The sequence below is a fragment of the Anser brachyrhynchus genome, assembly GCF_964034855.1.
Source record: "Anser brachyrhynchus genome assembly, chromosome: 7".
Lineage (NCBI taxonomy): Eukaryota > Metazoa > Chordata > Aves > Anseriformes > Anatidae > Anser > Anser brachyrhynchus.
In genome coordinates this window covers 3,398,014-3,416,386 of record NC_137701.1, presented here as the reverse complement: position 1 = coordinate 3,416,386, position 18,373 = coordinate 3,398,014, and the positions used below count along the sequence as shown (strand labels likewise).

The 18,373-nt window shown below is 32.3% G+C and overlaps 1 protein-coding gene across 20 annotated transcripts in view; it reads right to left on the bottom strand.

The window, feature by feature from the left end:
* The window catches only part of DNAH7 (dynein axonemal heavy chain 7), a 118,570-nt gene that overhangs the window by 34,397 nt on the left and 65,800 nt on the right, over positions 1–18,373 (bottom strand). For 17 of the 20 annotated variants that reach the window (XR_013953647.1, XM_080599851.1, XM_080599864.1 and 14 more), the window contains 9 exons: positions 17,005–17,215; positions 15,497–15,682; positions 13,193–13,356; positions 10,819–10,973; positions 9,706–9,896; positions 6,427–6,560; positions 5,406–5,741; positions 3,159–3,285; positions 1,810–2,004 (listed from right to left, as the gene is read on the bottom strand). Coding sequence is in view for 19 of the 20 variants with exons in the window: in XM_080599851.1 (XP_080455977.1) it covers positions 1,810–2,004; positions 3,159–3,285; positions 5,406–5,741; positions 6,427–6,560; positions 9,706–9,896; positions 10,819–10,973; positions 13,193–13,356; positions 15,497–15,682; positions 17,005–17,215 (1,699 nt within the window). In the remaining variant the exon portion in view is untranslated. Of the gene's footprint in view, positions 1–1,809; positions 2,005–3,133; positions 3,286–5,405; positions 5,742–6,426; positions 6,561–9,705; positions 9,897–10,818; positions 10,974–13,192; positions 13,357–13,608; positions 13,662–15,496; positions 15,683–17,004; positions 17,216–18,373 lie in introns of those variants that run through there. The other 3 variants (XM_080599863.1, XM_080599862.1, XM_080599861.1) reach the window with 3 other exon arrangements.

Here is an 18,373-nt window from a genome sequence, read left to right as displayed (position 1 = left end):
GCACCAGAGAGCTTGCTTTGTAAATGGCCTATGAATACTCCAGTTACGTTACTGCACTTATCAGACTAGAATAGCAAAGGTTGTGTGGCATGTGTTAACTTATTAGACTGAAATGTAGCACCAGCTGTGTAAGCCTTTCTGGAAACTGGTATTACAGCTCTGCTGGGGAACCTCTTAGGCTTGCCTGTAGAGGTTTGGGCACAGAGGTATGCAGATAGACTTGCACCAACTTTATTCTGAGCAATTTTGATTTAACAAATCAAGTCATAATGGAACTCATGTTCTGCAAAGGACCTGGACCCTGACCCTCTCCTTCTCCCAACTTTTAGACACTTAATTTCAGATTGGAATCCAGAATGCTGCATTATTTTTTCTATTTATAGGTACCTGATAATCTACCTTTTCTAGGTACCTTTTCATCTAGCACTCAGGATTCGGTAACAATGCTTCTGGATGCAGTGTTGCTGATTATTAGATTCTTTGTCAGCTAATTGATGACCTGATTCTATAGATCTTGTTTTTTTTAATGCCTCTTAAATGAAGGAATTTCTATTTATTTCAGTTTGGCTGTTTGAACTGTTAGTATTAATTTGACTAGCTATCAGTCACAAGGATCTTGAATCTTTACTTCTGAAAGTCAGCACCTTTGTGTTGCTTAAAAAAAGCTATAATCTCAGTGCATAACCAAGTAGTCTCTTCCTCAATCTCTATTTCAAAGGCCATCATTTCTCTGTTCTGGTGACTATTTTCCGAAGAGGAATTAAAGCTCTCAACTTGCTATGTATTTTTGTAAATGCTAAATGACAACTTTATTTCTGCTGTTTGCCTCTTTCCTGTAATCTGAACAATTGAAAGAGCCAAATCTGCTTAGTTTCTTTAATTTCTCTCATCATACAGTTACGAGCATTTCCAACTAAAAATCCATTCTTTTCCTCTCTCTGCATTCCTTCAGTCTCTTTGTTAGAGGAAGAATTTCTAAATCATTGAAATTTACAATGGTTAAAACAATCTTTTTGAAATGGATGTAAGAGGTCCTGTGCCATTTGGCAGAATATTGGTAATAAACTTTCTTCCATTAAGTAATGGTAAGTGTTTCAATGGACTAGCATAAATGGACGGTATCTGAATGTTGGAAGCAGTTATGGTGCCCATAGGAAAGAGGGTAATTTTTACAATCATTTCATCAGGAGGCATGTGTACAGTGAGCACTTCATACATCAAGAAGCAGAAGGGGGGGGAGTATGATTTAAAGAAAAATGTTAATAGTAAGATTAGAGATAAAGCAAGTGCCCAAATGTGGAGTAAAATTCGTCTATAAAACTTAGATTTTAATTAAACAGTGATGAAAATATATAAAGAAAGTCTTTCATGCATAACTGTGACTGTTAGACTTGGGAACAGAACACAGGTCTCCAAAATCACATTCTAGTTCCTCTACAAAGCAATTGCTTTGTTTGTTATTGTTCATCTTTTTTTAAAGACTTATCCAGGAAAGCAGCATACTACATAATAGCGTGAAAAGGCTGACAAGGCACAGTGGCTGCCTTCAATTTAACAAATTTCATTATCACCTTACTACTGCAGGTTTTGTAGCCTTTTTTTCCAGCCCAATTCAAATCATAACTTGGTATTCAGAAGCCACATGACAAATTGGCAATCATCTACAACTACACACTATTTGCTTAAATATTTACATCCATATATGCAAGAGCATACCATGTAAAATGACAGCACTTTCTTTTCCCTGAATAAATATTTTCAGTGCGTTAATTAGTTCATGAATGCAAGCAATCAGGAATGTTAACATACCAAGCTGTCATATACCAGCTTCCACCCATCCTTAAGTCGCATAAAATCCTCACGAATGTTTGTGAATTGTGGCAAGTCTTCTAGTCGACAAATTTCATCCCACGATTGTGGAGGAAGCCAGGTGCATGGATTAGAGAAGGGATTGTCCAAACCTATTCCACCAGTCAACAGAAATTTCCACTCACTCTCATTAATCTACAATGAAAAAACACAGTTCTCAGGACTAAAAAAAATCTAAAATAAAATGTTTTCAGTACATTATGTAGAAAATCAACACATTTACCTGAATTATTACACTAGTTTAAAAAGCTTCCTACCAAAAGCCTATTTCAAAAGCATTTAGTGTCTGGCTTTCAGTTAAGCATAAATTTAAGGAATTGAAAAAAATGATATGAACTGCTCATATCTTAGAATCATCTGCATTCCTGACTTGGGGGAGTGAACAATTTTAACTGACTAGATTTTTAGACAAAGTTCTATTTGCTAGATGCATTTTTCAATTCCCAAAACGTTGAATGAATTAAAAAAATAAATATATCTGGGAACCATATATCTTGAAACATTTTCCTACAATGCAAGTCTAAATATGAAACACTACTATCAGCCTATTACATGTCCCATTCCTTTCTCAATATTCCTTTATCTCAAAATCTCTTTGGCTTAAATTTGTAAATCCAGTTTCCTGCATCTATGATTATTACTGTCAGCTCTTTAAAATATTCACTTCTATGTATTCCCCAATGCAAAAAGTTTGAAGTGTCTAAAATCTTAAAAGTGAAAGAAACAACCCCAAGCACCTGTAAGTACCATTTTGCAGAAAACATGAATAAAAGGGGTGTATTTCAATTAATTAAAAAAAATCCTAGTAACGGAATATTTTGTGAAGAATTAGTAGAAATTAATAGAATTAATTTGATACAAGTGTTTGATTTTTTCAGGAATTCTTTGTAAAAATTAAACACATTTAGCACCCTAAGTGAAAAACATGAGTAGTTTCTTAAATCAATGGTTACAGTTCATTTCTCTATACTGTTAGAATACTCATGTTATAGTAAAATTTTGGAAACTGTTGACTGTTAGAATAACATAGGCTAGACTTAAGTTTAAGTCATGTTTAGAAAACTACTATCACCTAGTTCAGATTTGCCAGACCTGTTTGTTACATATTTTATTTTATTCTAGAGATTATTTTTTAATGCCTATAATTACTTATTAAAATCCATAATTGAGGTGTTTGATTATTATATATAAACTTATTTTTCTATTTTATCTTCTAAATTCCTATTACTGTTAGCTTGTATATGCAGTTTTATATATATCATACCAAGCTGCAAATTATTTTTAGTTACCAATTTTTCATATTTCAGAAGATTCACAGTTAGACAAAAAGAGAAGAGCAGCTTGTCCTTTTCAAACAGTGAGCGACAGACATTGACATAAAGTGAGTAAGTAAAATGATCCTTGAGAATCTTCAACCTAGAGATGTCAGGAAAAGAACAATCTTCCATTAATATCACTAAAGCTTGTGTATTCTGGAAACCTATTACAAACAAATTGGATTTCCTCTGGTGCAATAAACTCTCTGGTCAATTACCCCCAAAAGAATCATTAAATATGTGTTCCAAGTTATGAGCAAAATAACAAATTATTTAAGTGGAATTACATTTTAATAATACATCTTTTTTAAGAGAAGAGGTCCCTTTGAGAGGGGTACAAAACAACAATGATCTTAAAATTCATTATGAACATAAAATACCAATGCCAAAATCAAACCAGCCTATTTTAATGGTCATTTGAAGTATGTTTCCCATTCTACAGACTATTTTCCTCAATACACTAATACAAATATCTTAAAAAATTGTGATTTATTATCAATAATTTTCTTTAAAAAACAAGCATGGAGACCATCTAAGGCCTCCTTGGAGGCTGTTTTGCAAAAGTTCAAGTTCAGTTGAATACCTAGTCAAAATAATGGAAAATCCATACAGGTGATTAGAAACGCAGATACTGAATTTGCACAATTATTTCAAATACTTCTTTCAAGGTAATAACAGAGATGTGGAGGGGTGCTATGGCTTTTTTCCAAGTATCTAGATCACCAGTCCTTTGGCAGGTAGTTATTCTGAGGGTATTCTCCCACTTCAGACATGGTGATCATTCCAAAACCTAAATGTGATCTATTATAATTGGAAAGTGGAAAGATCTGAAAGTAGATCAAGGGTGAGAGCAAGCTATGTTGCATGATCCAACCCAAAACATTCTATGATCTGTGTCTCCTTTCTAGTCTCATGTTTCAATCTTTTTTCTTCTATTCAGCTAAACAGAAATAGACCATCTTATTATTATTAATGTAAAAAATTCTCCTTTTTTATTAGCCTTTTAAGTCCTCTCAAAATTACTGATTCCTCATCCATTAAACAGGCATACATACAATTTATGCACAAACTACACAAAGATAGCCATGGGACAAAATTAAACTTTTTTCCAAGATTTAGAGAACTAACTAGATTTTATTGTTCAGAACAGAATAAAGAATTAAAAAATCTCAGTTCAGAGCATATAGTGAAAACTGACTAGTAAAGACAGCCCAAGACAAACAGTCCTACATGAATTATTAATTTGTGGGGAATTTTCTGTGACTTCGCCTCTTTATTCTTCACTGGGCAAAATTATTAAAATGAGCTTACACCAGTTGTGCCCTGAGAATGTATACTGTCAGTTAGGTTCAAGTCTTGTATCTTTATATTTCTGCTAACAAAGTTTTTGTTTCAAGAAAGTATAAAAACATTTTTTATTACTTTAATTTAGGCTTTTAGTTTTTTTTACATAAAGAAATATTTAAAAGTTAAAGAACAAGGCTTGTAGAACACAGACTTATTGTCTGTATATCTTGTCAAGTATACCTTGAATATAGTTTCAAGTATGATATGAAAATGTTAAGCTCTGACTTAAACGGTTTATCTTTGATTAAAAAAAAAGTTATGCTAGTCTTAGATTGCACAAACCTTGACCAAATTCTAATGAAAAAATAACCTTTATAACCAGTATGCCATTAAAATAAACACATTAATCTACACTCTAAGCACTACCCTACCAGGTACTACAACTTGTATTTAAAGAAAGCATGGACAGTAAGTAATGGACAATTCGGAAATTGACATTTGTAATCTTAACTAGATAACCTTTCCATAACTTTTCCAATATTAACTAGATAACCTTTCCTTACAATTTCCATATAAATTCTCTCTCACCAATTGTGTGAAGAAGTTTGTCTGTTTCTTGAAGGCATACATAGTTAGTACATGAAATGAAATATAAAGTCAAAGCAAGTGGACCATATTTATCTATCTGGTACTTTGCAATTTCACACATGACTTGAGGTACAATTACTAAATAGAAATAGTGGAATATGTTGCATCTGTATTATACCATACCATTTTGTTTCTATGAATAAATTATCTTCCAGAAAAATATCTTACATACAAAAAATATTTTAAAATGCAATGCCTGACACAATACACTTTGGAGAAATGACAGTAACATTTCTGGAGTAACAGTGAATACATCAATTACAAATGGCAAATTATCACTCTTACCTTGTTTGTAAAACTTCTGATTTCTCTGAATTATCTATAGACATGATGAAAAGGTTAATAAACCACATAAGAGAATATTGGTACATAGGCTCAATGTTGGCTAGATCAGCAATAGAAAAAAACAAGATTGATGAATGGATAGCAATAGGACGATAGCCCATACGAGTAGCATCAATCTTCTTTTCTGTTTCTTCAGCCACCGCTTGTTTTTCAGAAATCTCATTAGCCAGAACTTTGGAAGAAGACAATATCTTAATAGCAGTTTCATCTTCTAAAATATTTCCTTCTGAAGCTGAAAGAACTTCTAAAATCTTGTCTTCTATTTCTTTTAGTTGCCTAAAATAATATACAATTTTCACATATGAAAATTAGTAATTTTCTGCTAGTTTCCATAAAAGATAATGTGTAGATTCTATTTGTGCTAGGTATATTATAAAACTTTTTTGTCATTAAACATTACCTTACATTTCTGAAAAATTAAGCTAATTTCAGGCTAAAAATTGACAGTATTATTGCAAATGGAAAGAGAGAAAGTGCCACAATACTTTGAATGCTGCACATTTCATGCTTTGACCTAGGGGAAAAAATGCGTTTTGCATGTACAATAACTGCAAATGTAGCACACAATGAAAAAGTCTAAAAAAATCCATTAATATCTAATCAAAATTTGCGAGGGCAGCAAGTCATCTGTCAACAACTTCATGAAAGGAACATATTAAAATGGAGGACAGGATCAGGAATTACATTTTGCAATTACACAACCTCCTGTTAAGCTCTTTAACATTTTATTATAATCCGAGAAACAGTAAACCATGTCAGTGAAAGAAAGCTAAAACCAGTAGGAATATGAGTAAGACCATGCATCCTAATCAGCCTTTAAAAAACAAACAAAAATAGCAGTCTTGAATTTCCTGTTAAAACTGATACGTGTTATAATGTATAGGAAGTGTATTTTCTACGCTTTATATTTTCTTACACTAAGACCTGCTTCTGTGTCTAGCAAGGGAAGTTATCTTGATACCTTTTATTCTCAGCTCCTTGAAGGATGAGAGCTTGTTTTTCTTCTTCAAGATCTGGCCTTTCTCTTGCAACTACAATTCCAAGAAGTTGATCCTGCAGTCCTTCTGAAGTTATCATGAAATTCAATAATGTTACCTGTTAGAAGAGAGAGGTTTTGAAAGAGAGCCATATGCAATTCAAAAGCTTATTCATTTTAATTATTCATGTAATATTCTTAACCAAAATTTGAAAGTAAATTAATGGAAGATGAGGGTTTAAGATGGAGTTGGCTTTCTAACATGAGGATTAGCCCAGAAAGCTATACATTCTTGCTGCAGCCTTCTCATGGTTAGAATTCCATTCTATTCCTCACAATTACATGGACTTCAGTGCTTCAAGTGATTGGTCCACATGCCATGGGTGAACAATTGTACATATAAGAAGGATCTTCCCATTTTTATACCTGTATGCATTAAATAGTTTTCACTAGAGACATTTCTATGAATGGAAGATTCAATTTAATATACAGATTTTGTAAATAAATTTGCTGTTGTTCTCAAAAATCATTCAACCTCAACATCCTACTGTAAATGGGAAGCTGACACTATTTTATGAAAATATAGATGAAGCCCCACACAGATGAAATATTATGGTGTTTAGAAACATCTTAAAATCTTTGCTGTTTTCGTAAAGTAACTGGAAACATACATGCTGGAGTTCTACTTCAAGCTAGTAGTGCCTATGCAACATAAATTTTCTCCCTTTAATGGCCCTGTTCACATGCAATTTGTGTTGTTGTTATTACCAAGGGCATTTGTATCCTAGAAATAGCATAACATAATTTTCTCTTTTTCACAGGAAAATATGTGACAAATATATATAATTTAAAAGAATTCCTACGCTGTGACATATTTATAACCAATCCAATAAAAGCCATATCCTCTGGCTGAAGTGGTAGAAAAGCATAGTGTTGCACGTGTGAAAGGTGAAGAACACAATGCCAGCAGGAGTCTAGAAAATAGTTGATGCACACAGTGCAAAAATCAAGAAAATTTACTTATCAACTTAAGACTGATGAAAGAATTGGTTTTAAGGAACCACCTAATAGTGACTACAGATTTTCTTTGGGCTTCTTGGTGGGCACAGAAGATCGTTGACTACTATTTCAAAAGAACATTCAGCTTGAACCTCACGATCAGTCAGGATACAGGATATCTGTAAAATCGATTTGTCTTGATCTGCTTCCTTCACTAATAATACCTGAAAGTTGTCAAAGTATTTCAGGTCTTCTTCATAAGTTTTGTTTATAAAGTTAGGAGGGATAGTATTCTAACATTCTTGAAGTTATCAATAGTTATTAATCATTATAAATCACTTACTATTAATAGTCATTTGTTATTGTAAGCCTCATCTGAAAATAATTTACAACAGAGCACATCACACTGCTCTTTCACACAGGAATTTTGAGAGGAAATTCAGTTATATATGACACTAAGAATCAGTAGTATCTTCACTAGCATCATGGCCTATTTCTTCCCCATCTAGTTTAGCAATTTTAGTACTGGTAGTCTAAAAGGAAATATAAAAGGTACCTAAAGCTTCTAAACATCAGGAAACTTTCATAAGCTCAGTTTCCTTTCCTCAAAGTAGAAGGATAGCTACATACAGCTTTATGAGTTAACTTTCAACCAGAGCTGCCATGCTCTGAAACATTGGCTGGTTCGGATATCTGAAACTCTGAGGTTTAAGCTCAAAGTGCTGTTAGGATCTGCATTCCTCCTTAGTCCCCAAGAGACGGAATTATATTTTTTATGGACATAAATAAAACTCAGCTTCCCCCCAGCAGTGCTGAAAATTATCTTTTTAGTTTTTTTTTTTTTTTTTTTTACTTGTGCTATTTCTGATTAATAATCTTAGAGGAAAACTACTCAGTGTCTAATCATTGCAAATATACATACGTTTTATAAATACATGTAAATATATTTTCTGTGTGTCTTTGAATGTTCACTATGTAAGACACATCAGAATGCAGTACAATCTTTTTCTATGAAATATGATAACCATATCAATAACCAGATTCTCTATCTAGCTCCTGAGTAATCTTTAGGACAAGTACATCATTGTGTGTCGCAATTAGCAACAATAATTATATATTAGCAAATTAGCAGCAATAATTAGATGTTATTTTTCTGCCTACTTCTCCGTACGCATAAGCCACCTTAGCTGGCTAGCTCGGCAGCATGTGTAGCTAGGAGTATACCCAGCAACGTCACAAACTGTTGCTTGTTACAGCAACTAACAACTGGCTGCATAGAACAAACTAAAGTCTGTATTGACTGTTAACTGGCAACTAGGAGATTTTAATTCTGTTAAATAAAAAACTTTTCTTAGGAAATAATCTTCATATACATTTTAAATGCATATGTACTCTGAGTAAATCTTTTGCATTTTCATATTTCATCTGTTTTTCTGAACCTGCAGCTAATTAACTTCTTTGATAAAAGATCAATGTATAGGTGATGTTTATTGAACTGAACAAAGTTATTCCCTTTCATTATTTTTCATGCATCAGTACTCCTTCATGGTTAAAACTTAACTTACTCTTCCATTTTGCTGAATATCACATTAGTTTACAAAATTTTGATTGGAAGATTGTGTTTCACTACCCTATGCTTAACCAACGTGTAAATTTTCAATATTTTTCTATAAACAATTTTGTAAAAGCAATCGTGAATAAAAAGTGGAATACATCTCCCTAGCAACTTCTAGAAGAATAAACCACCAATTTTATTCTTTCATGTAGGAAACAACTTTTTTTTTTTTCCCCCTAATGGAAAAATAAAAATGGCTATTGTTATCAAATACACAAATCTGGAAATACATTTTCATTTATAAACACGGTAAAGTGCCAAAATTTGCTCAGACTCTTGTCCCTAAGTCTACTACAAATAAAAATCTTGAATATGAAAGTCTAATTTAGAGTTATCATGTGAGGTGACTACTATATTAAGTCCCAGTAAATATTTTTACAATAAAGGTGACTAAACAGAATCAGGAGATACAAACTGGTAAAAAAGCGTATTATCACAGTATTAAAGAATGACAGAATTGAAAGGTGAAATATTAGGTATGAGAAATGTCAACACTTCCAAGATGATACCAGGCTTCCAGCAGTGTCAAGAAGAGCAGTGTTGACAGGTGAGAAGGAATCAACTAATGCCAGAAACTCTTCCTTGATTGTAGCTAAGGAATCATTTTAAAATTAAAACACAGTTTGAACATTTGTTTTCAAAATTATTACCTTAACAGATACTTCAGGAAGATAATGTGGATTTCTCAGCTTAGTTGTAATATAAAAGCGGAATTCGGGCGCATACTCAATAGTGGAGTCTCCAAGGCAAATGCATATACTTCCTGACTGCTTAAATGTCTGTTTGAGCAAAAGTGGCTCTAGGATAGGATCCAGTTCTTCTCCAATATTCTCCAGTAGCACTTCAACATAACATAAGAGTTAGCAGGGCTATCTTGACATATATATATATATATATACACACGCATATTTTTTTCAATACATACATATAATGTGTATGTAGCATGCAAACAATAAAAACATCAATCGAGCAATATCTACAGATAAGGTTATGTTTCTTAGAGTATTCAGCTAATTGAACAATGAAGCAGAGAACTGTACCTTTAATTTCTTTATTTTCTTAATTATTAGTGTATCATTTTACAAGCAAGCAACTAAAATGTTACCAGTATTACTGCTGCCAGCGGATTAGAACAGTTTAAGGCTACCATTTTTAAAAAGGGACCTAACAACAAATTAAATGCCATGTTGCACAGAAGTCATTTTGGGTGCTTAAGTCTGCTTCTGTTTTCTCTGTAAACCTATGAGAATCTCTAAATCAAGAGAGAAATAATTGACAATAAACAATCCATTTCTTTATTTGTAGTCCAGTTATCCGTTAAAAAATAGCTGCAGATATAGCCATGTATTTCATTAATTTATTTACGTTTGAGGGTAAAAGAGTAAAATAACTGCAGTAAAATTACTATGCAGAATACAGGAATCATTAAATGATCATAGTCTAGCAATCTAGTAATTTATACTCTAAAATAAATACAAAATACCAAATAAAAACATCATTACTTTTTAGAAATCAAATTATTTTAATATAAAAATAAAGACATAAGTCTCATAGAGCAATTAAAAGATACCATTTAAACTGAGGGTTAGGATTATATTGTGCTGAGAAGTAGTTTTTTACCTGGGGTGAGGACATCAACTATTATCGCACCAATTTGGATCAAAAAGAGAAATGTTTGACACTCACCGAAGTTCCATTTTTTAGTTAATTGTGCCCTCTCCAGGTTCTTTTGTAATTTACACTTTCATAACTTAATAACTTACCAGGACTACCAAATTGAATGCAGTTTTCCAGTGTTGTAACAAATTGAGGGTCGCTGAGTTTGATTATATGCAAGCTATTGACTTTTTCCATATTCTTTATCCATTTATTTGCTTGACCCTGAGGATCTATCATTAGAGGCCATCTTCTTGCATTACTAAAAGGAAAAATACAAACTTTCAAAACTGAAATAAAAGCTATTCGAATGTTTATCTCAAAGTAGATATTTTAGGCAATTTATTTACTTTTTCATTACAACAAAAGCACATAAGTATAAAATTGTAGTAGGCACATACTTTATTTACAAAAAATAATATCCCCCTTTCTAAGGGGGAGGATATTCTAAGAAAGTACTTAAGAATAATACTTCTTAATTCCTAGAAAGTTTCATCTCACTTTATTTTTTAACATTTTAAAAATAAAAATACCACTTTAAGTTTGGAAATTTTGAACAGTTTTAATATAGTAATGATAAAAATAAGTTAGCATTTTCAAGCCAATTAACAGAATTTTCTACTGAAGAGAGATTTTACAGTTAGAATAAAAGGAAACATGTAAGCAGCTTCATAGGTATCTACCTTTTAGATCCTAACTAAAGCAGCAATGGACAGGCAGAACTTCTGGATTTTATTTTTTGCCAGACTTGGTAACTACTTCATGTATTTTTTTGCAGTATTCTCTACCACATGTAGTTACATTAACTAAAGAAGTGTTCCCTTATAACAGCCAAACACACAGAGTTTTCATCAACAATAAAACCATTTTTTATTGATGGGAATGCATAAGCAATCACCGTGTTTCCAAAAATATCTCTAATTCTGCTTTTTAAATTTATTTATTGTTATAAAAGGCTTGAGATGCATTTTATATGGTTCTTGGGGCCCTAAAATAAATGCTAGGCATAAACATGTAATTACACGCACAATACGTATTTTCAATTTGAGATAAATCTCATTTCAAAACTAAGAGCTATCATTATTTAGTTTTAAAGTGCTAATCATCCTTCCATTATTTCAAAGAGAATTTTGATTAAAGCTTTATAAAAGTGAAGTGATAGGATGTACTGTGGAAATGCTGAATTCATTAACGTTTGTCAACTGCTTAGCCTGAGTGATTGAATTATTAATACAGTAATTGCTTACAGAAGTTACATACTACATTCATTATCCCAGCACATATCTGCTAACTTCAGGAAGAAGTTTTGCTTCCAGACATACAATCAATTCTAACTTTAAAGTCAAGTGAAAATATGTTGAGGTTCTTTAGCTAGTGCATTACTTCTGTTTTACAGTGTTTTGTTTCTCTACTTAGGCACCTGCCTAGTTGACAGTCATTAACCTGGTTTTTATTCTTTATACAGAAAAGGCAGAACTAACAGATGTGAATGGAAGTGAACAGGTAGCAATCACAAAGAGAACACCAATCAAAACAACATTGCTTCATGGTCAATTCGACTTCAGTTGCCTTAAGAACAAAACCTAGTAGCTGAAAGTCAGTAGCATTGTATTGGCAAGCGTACTGGACAGAACTGAGAGGTGCTTTTTTAACAGTCACAACGCAAGCTTAGATGTTAAGATCTTGTACCACTTGCCAAAATAAACTGGAAAACTCTTTATAGAATACCTATAGAATCTCCAGTACCATCTGACAGAAAAAGTACGTGACCCTCATAGAAAGATTAGCAGAATAATCTTTAGTAGCTCTGCAGAAATGTTTCTTGGTAGCAACTGATACTAGCATATTTCTTTAAAATTAAAAGAGCTGTAGTTTTTGAGGGATGATTACTTCCATAACTACTGGCTATACTACAGGAAAAGTATTGAAAATTCTATTCCTTCACTTCTTGCATTTCTCATGACTTTAAAATACTGATAAAGCCAAGCTGCAGAATACAGTATTTACTGCTTTGTATTTCTCTTGTGAATAGCTTCCTCTTACTCCAGCATAAAGATTTGATCAACTACTAACATGTATTGTCATAAATACTTATATATTTACTTGAAGGTTATTTTTTTTTCCCCTGTCTTGAGTGAAGCATTTTAGGATGTCTTAAACTGAAGAGTAATCAATCCAGTGTGCAGTGTGTTTGTAGGAAAAAGAAAAAAAGAAAAAAAAAGGTGGTATCATAATAGCAATCAATAGAAATTAAAAAGGAGGAGAGTGAAAAGGAATTATTACTCTTTCTTATAAATTGAAACATTCCTGTCATTTTTAATTTTATAACTTTGGTTGTTAAGCCAGCTATACAGTTTAAACCAGCTCTGCAGCAAAAAAAAAAAAACACCTGTCTACACAGATAGTTAAATGAAAAGCATGCTGTAAGAAGGTATTTAATAACAAGTATTCATTGTAAGAATTTAATTATTTTTTACTCACGAGATAATGATGCCATTATCAATAGAAAACGTGTCAGAGGGTAATCCAGCAATATTCCAAGCTCTGATTTCCACCGGTTCTCCCAAGATATTTGTTAAGGAAAAATCATCAGAACAAGGAATGTCTTTTGCTTTACAAAATAATGTCCATTCTTTAGTTTGCATCTAGATAAGAAGAAAGCAAACATTAACTAAAGCTCTGTCTATTCACAAAATTTTCAAAACTATAAAAATATATATTTTTCAACACATTTCCTGTACTAATTGCTACATACAAGATCACTATATCTTCAGATGTAAAGAAACTTATGCTTCTGTCTAAGGTGCCTAAAAATGTCTCTAAAAATGCCTTTGCATGTGATTTCTATATATAAAATAGAAGTTTACTTGGTCAGAACCTTAGTATGCTTTTATTACCATCTCAGTAGTCTTCCATACTATAGAATGAGTGTAGAACAAATGCACATATTCTAATGGAAAAGCAAACAAACAAAAAAACAATTCATTACTCAACCCTCGGGACACACATACAAAGCACTTTTCAAGACTTAGCTAACTTAACAATTTAATAACACAACGATTTACCATTTAGTGTTGCTTTTCACTATTGTATCACAACTCAATACAGTTGTGTAAATTATAAATTTGTGTGGTGCATAATAAAAATGAAGGCACACGCCTTTACATATGTAAACCCAAAAGCATATTCCACTAGAAAGAATGCTTCTAAAGAAACAAATTTTATAGAAATAGTCTGTTCACATGATGGGCACAATCTTATATATGATTACACCTTATATGTGTAAGGTCAAAGAAGTATGCTATAGTATTTTAAACTATAAACTAGCTGTTGAAGCCCCAAGCAACAAAAAAAAAGATATGCTAAAGGAAACGGTCTAAAGAGCTAGAGACATTCACAGAGATGGTGAATAAAGGATTTATCAATTCACATAAAAAAGGTTGATATTCCAAAAGATATAACTTTTTCTTTGTGAAAACTAGAGGGATAAAAAGAATAAGAGCAGGCGAAATGAACTGAACAAAAGTGCATCCAACAATTCTTGAATTACCTAACTAATGTGTGTCTGCACAATCATAAGAGTAAGAACTAGCAACCAGGAATCAATACCTACTATTTCACAGAAAGAAAAAAAACAAAACCAACCAAACAAAAAACCTATGCAGTCAGAGAGAATTAAATTATACTAAGCTTTTCATATGAAACCAATATGTATTCATTTTTAGTGAATAAGCATGTATATGTCTCTACATGTCTTTTATGAATATCATCTGCATTTTTATCTACCCTTGCCAGGAATACAGTTCAGAACCATTTCAGATATTTCACCAGAAATAATCCTACCTACCCAGACACAAAGTGAGAGTTACTTAGAATGCAGGTTATAACTATAAAAGAGAACACTAAAAATTACATAATTGGGAACTGTAAATGCTATTTATTTACACTATAAATAATCATACCATAAACTCCCATTCTAGAAAGACTTAAAAGAGTAATATCAAAATATTTATGTTATGAAGAAAACAATAGTTTGAAAGAACAGTATAAAATTTCCTAAGGAAAAATGGACAAAGTACTTTGATAGAAAATAAGGGGAAGCAGAAGTAAGGATTATATCTACATCTCTGTTCAAATAAGACGCATGGATTTTTTTTTTCTCTTAGTTTTTTAGCAACTTACGACAACCTGGATCCGATTTTCAACAGAGATAGGCATTAATTTCTCCAGCTAAATTCAGTGGGATGTTTCGGTGTTGAGAAAAAAAAAATTAAAGTCAAGCTAATTTTGACATCTAAAAATTGAGACACCTAAAATCAACGGTCATGTTAAAATTCTGTAGTATTCAGAATGTCTGTTTATTTCACTGGGAGTTACAAGCACGTATCTGCTATATTACTGAGCTATTGTATCTTTTGTCTCTTTTTATAGAGAATTACTCCACGTTCAAAACTTGCTTGTGTTGCTGCTGAAATAGGAGCTGATTTTGTCTTCCCTAAAGGTAAAGAGAATTTAGCCATTGATTGGAATAGGACTAAGCAGAGCCATGAGAAATAAAGTTACTGGCAATTGCTTTAAAGAAGAGAAGCAATCAAAGGAGTCTATCCTTTACATAGCATTAAGTACATTACAGTACTTATAAACAAAACTCAAAATCATATGATACAGTTTCAGTTCTTACAAATTCTATTAAAATATAATTTAAAAATATAAACTGTATAGTAGAATAAAAATGAATTAAATTTAGATTATTACAAAACACACAGACAAAATTATGCATATTACTTGTCTGTAGCTGGATGTAAAGGCTCCTAGGTAAGCTACAATTCCTGATGAAATAAGTATATCCCCAGTCAAATTGATGTACTGCCTTGCCAGCTCCAAAGCAGTCTCATTCCACCGAGTTTTCTCACCCCCAAGGCCTCCAATCAGTTGTTCTGCTCGCTGTAGTTTTTTGCAGCATAAGTCAACCTTAGAAAAAAAAAATAGTTGATTATATTACTTGATCACTTTAAAGATATTTTACAAACATCAAAAGCATTCAAAGGCTATTTTTCTGTGCAGGTGTTTTCTACATAATTTCATGGAATAGAAAGAAAACTTCTGATTACAATAAAATTGTTTAAAGAGCAAAAACAATCTCAGTAAACAGTAAATCTCAGTAAGCACAGTAAATTCCATAAAATTTCAGTTAATTTTTCACCTAAACTAGGAAAGAAAAATAATATAAAACATGTAATTCATAATAGCTCTGCATGTGATCTGTAAAATATTAAGTCAAGGAAATGATTGACATGTCACAAGAGAAAAAAAACATCTCAGAGATCACTGTTTCTTTCATGAAAGTAGGCATGTTCTTTCTTGTGAAAAAAAAAACCCTCCTTATGAATATATAATCCGCGTTTCTTTTGTAGGTTTTCAACTATGCCATCCTTCCAAGTTTGTGTAGAATCTAACAAAAATATTATTTAAATATCATTTAAGAGGAATTTAATCCAGCTCTGTTAGAGTTCTTTACTATGTAGTAGAGACACATTTCAGCTGCAGGACAGGAGTAAAATGTTGCCAACTCTTGTTTTGCTGTTAAACCCTCTCTCTTTTCTGGTAACCACAGCAGGCAATTTACACCATGCTAGTAACAAACTGCTCAGGTAGTTTAGTCCTCCCTTCTTCCAAACACTACCATATCAGGATACAGAAGAAACACACAGAGAGCTGAGTTTAACTACAGACAAGAATTAAGGCTCCATTTCAAATTCTGATACTATTCTTGTAACAAAACCTCACGGTGTTGTACTGTAAATCTTAGAAATAAATAAAAATGACCATCTTCAAAACATCGCCTATCTCTGCACACATAATGGCTATTATGTGTCAGGAGCAGAGTTTACCATGAACGTTCTCAAAATTGTTTTGGCACAGAAGGTGTAAATAAGCTTTCAAAACTTTAAATGTACTGACTTACAATTTAATAAAGAATCAAATTTTTAGTACAATCATTAAAAATTTACCACCTCACAGGAAAGCAGATATGAGTGAGGATGCAGCAGAGGGGTATCACTAAATTCATAACATCTACATTTTTCATTATTTTAAAGCATTTGTTCCTCATGCTTTGCCTATTTGTAACTTCAAGACCATTATAATGAAATAAAAAACCAGTAATCTAGGAATAGGACTTGTTCAACATATTGATAGTTAAAAGGAGAAATCTCATTTGAGAGAGAAACAAATTTTAAATATCTTTTCTAAAAAAAAGAACAGAACAACAGTTCATTTTTTGCATCATATACCTGATTTTCCAAGTCAGCCTTCTCCCGTTTCTTGGATTCCAGGGTCTGTTGGAGTATAGCCAATTTATCTTGAACTTCCTTCAGGTCTGCTTGTTTCTTTCTTAGGCCATCCATAGCAATCTTTAATTTTCCTTCAGCTTCATTCAACTTCAGTTTTTTGGGTGCAACATTTTTTGTCACTCTAAATATGGCCAAAAAATAAATTAAACATCTGAAAGATACACCGTCAATCCAGGGTTAGCGTTAAAAAATGAGCATAGGAAAGATGAAGGGAAATAACTACTCAGTAGCTCACGCAACATTCTGTTTTTCATTATTTGATATCTGAACACAACCGGCATTCATCACTTTTTTCTGTGCTGATACTTTCTGGCTTAAGCAGTTTCTGCAAAATTTTCTGTAACAAGAGCTAATGCTTTAAAGTGAAAATGGTTATCTTCCAAATTGTGTTCCCATTTGATTACAATTTAGAATCCATTACAGATTTGTTCCATTAGAAACACACAAATAATCATATTAAGTTACACACACACTGTACACAAAAGAGAGAGAGGAAAAAAACTTTTAATATCCAACAATCTATTTTCCAGTTTTGAGGACTTTGAGGATTTCAATCTTTTCCATTGATGCTTTCATGAGGAAAATACTGGAAGCATCATATTAATCAAAAACATACTATCTTTCCAAAAGAAAAAAAAAAAAAAAGGAAACAAGAAAACATGCTAGAATGTCCTAAATCAACTGAAACGGTATTCCATAAGTATTAGCCTCATAACTAGTGAATCCCCGCTCTTACTGGTAAGTTACATATCACCTTTAAGGTCCACATTTTTAGTTAATTTTCTTTCTGAAAATAGGCCTTTATAATATTACAAAGTTGTTCTCAAATTCAAAACTTTACCAAGTATGCATTTACTTATCTTGTTTGTCAAGTAACAAACATCCTCTCAAATGAAAGCATGTGCTACTTACCATTACTCAAATTTCAAATTACAAGTTTGCCTTAGTCATCCCAGTCTGATTTACTGTTAAATGGGGGTTCCTAATGTTTCAAATTAGGAAACATCATCAAAACTTAAGCACACGTTTTTCACTGCATCAAATACAATGTGTAACCAAAAATATCCTTCGGGCTTGATATGACTTTCAGAAGCTTCCAAAGACATTTCAATAATGCCTCTGTCACTATGCAGCTTTCTAAAAGGTTAACTTTATTTGCTAACTGAACAAATTGCTCCCATGCCTTCTCAGAAAAGTCCAGAACTGAAAATCAGGCTCTACACCTTAACACTGGTATCTGATATGAGTGAATGTTTCTTTATTTGCTCAAATTTCCCACTGGTAAGAATTTCAGATCTCTTCTGGTATT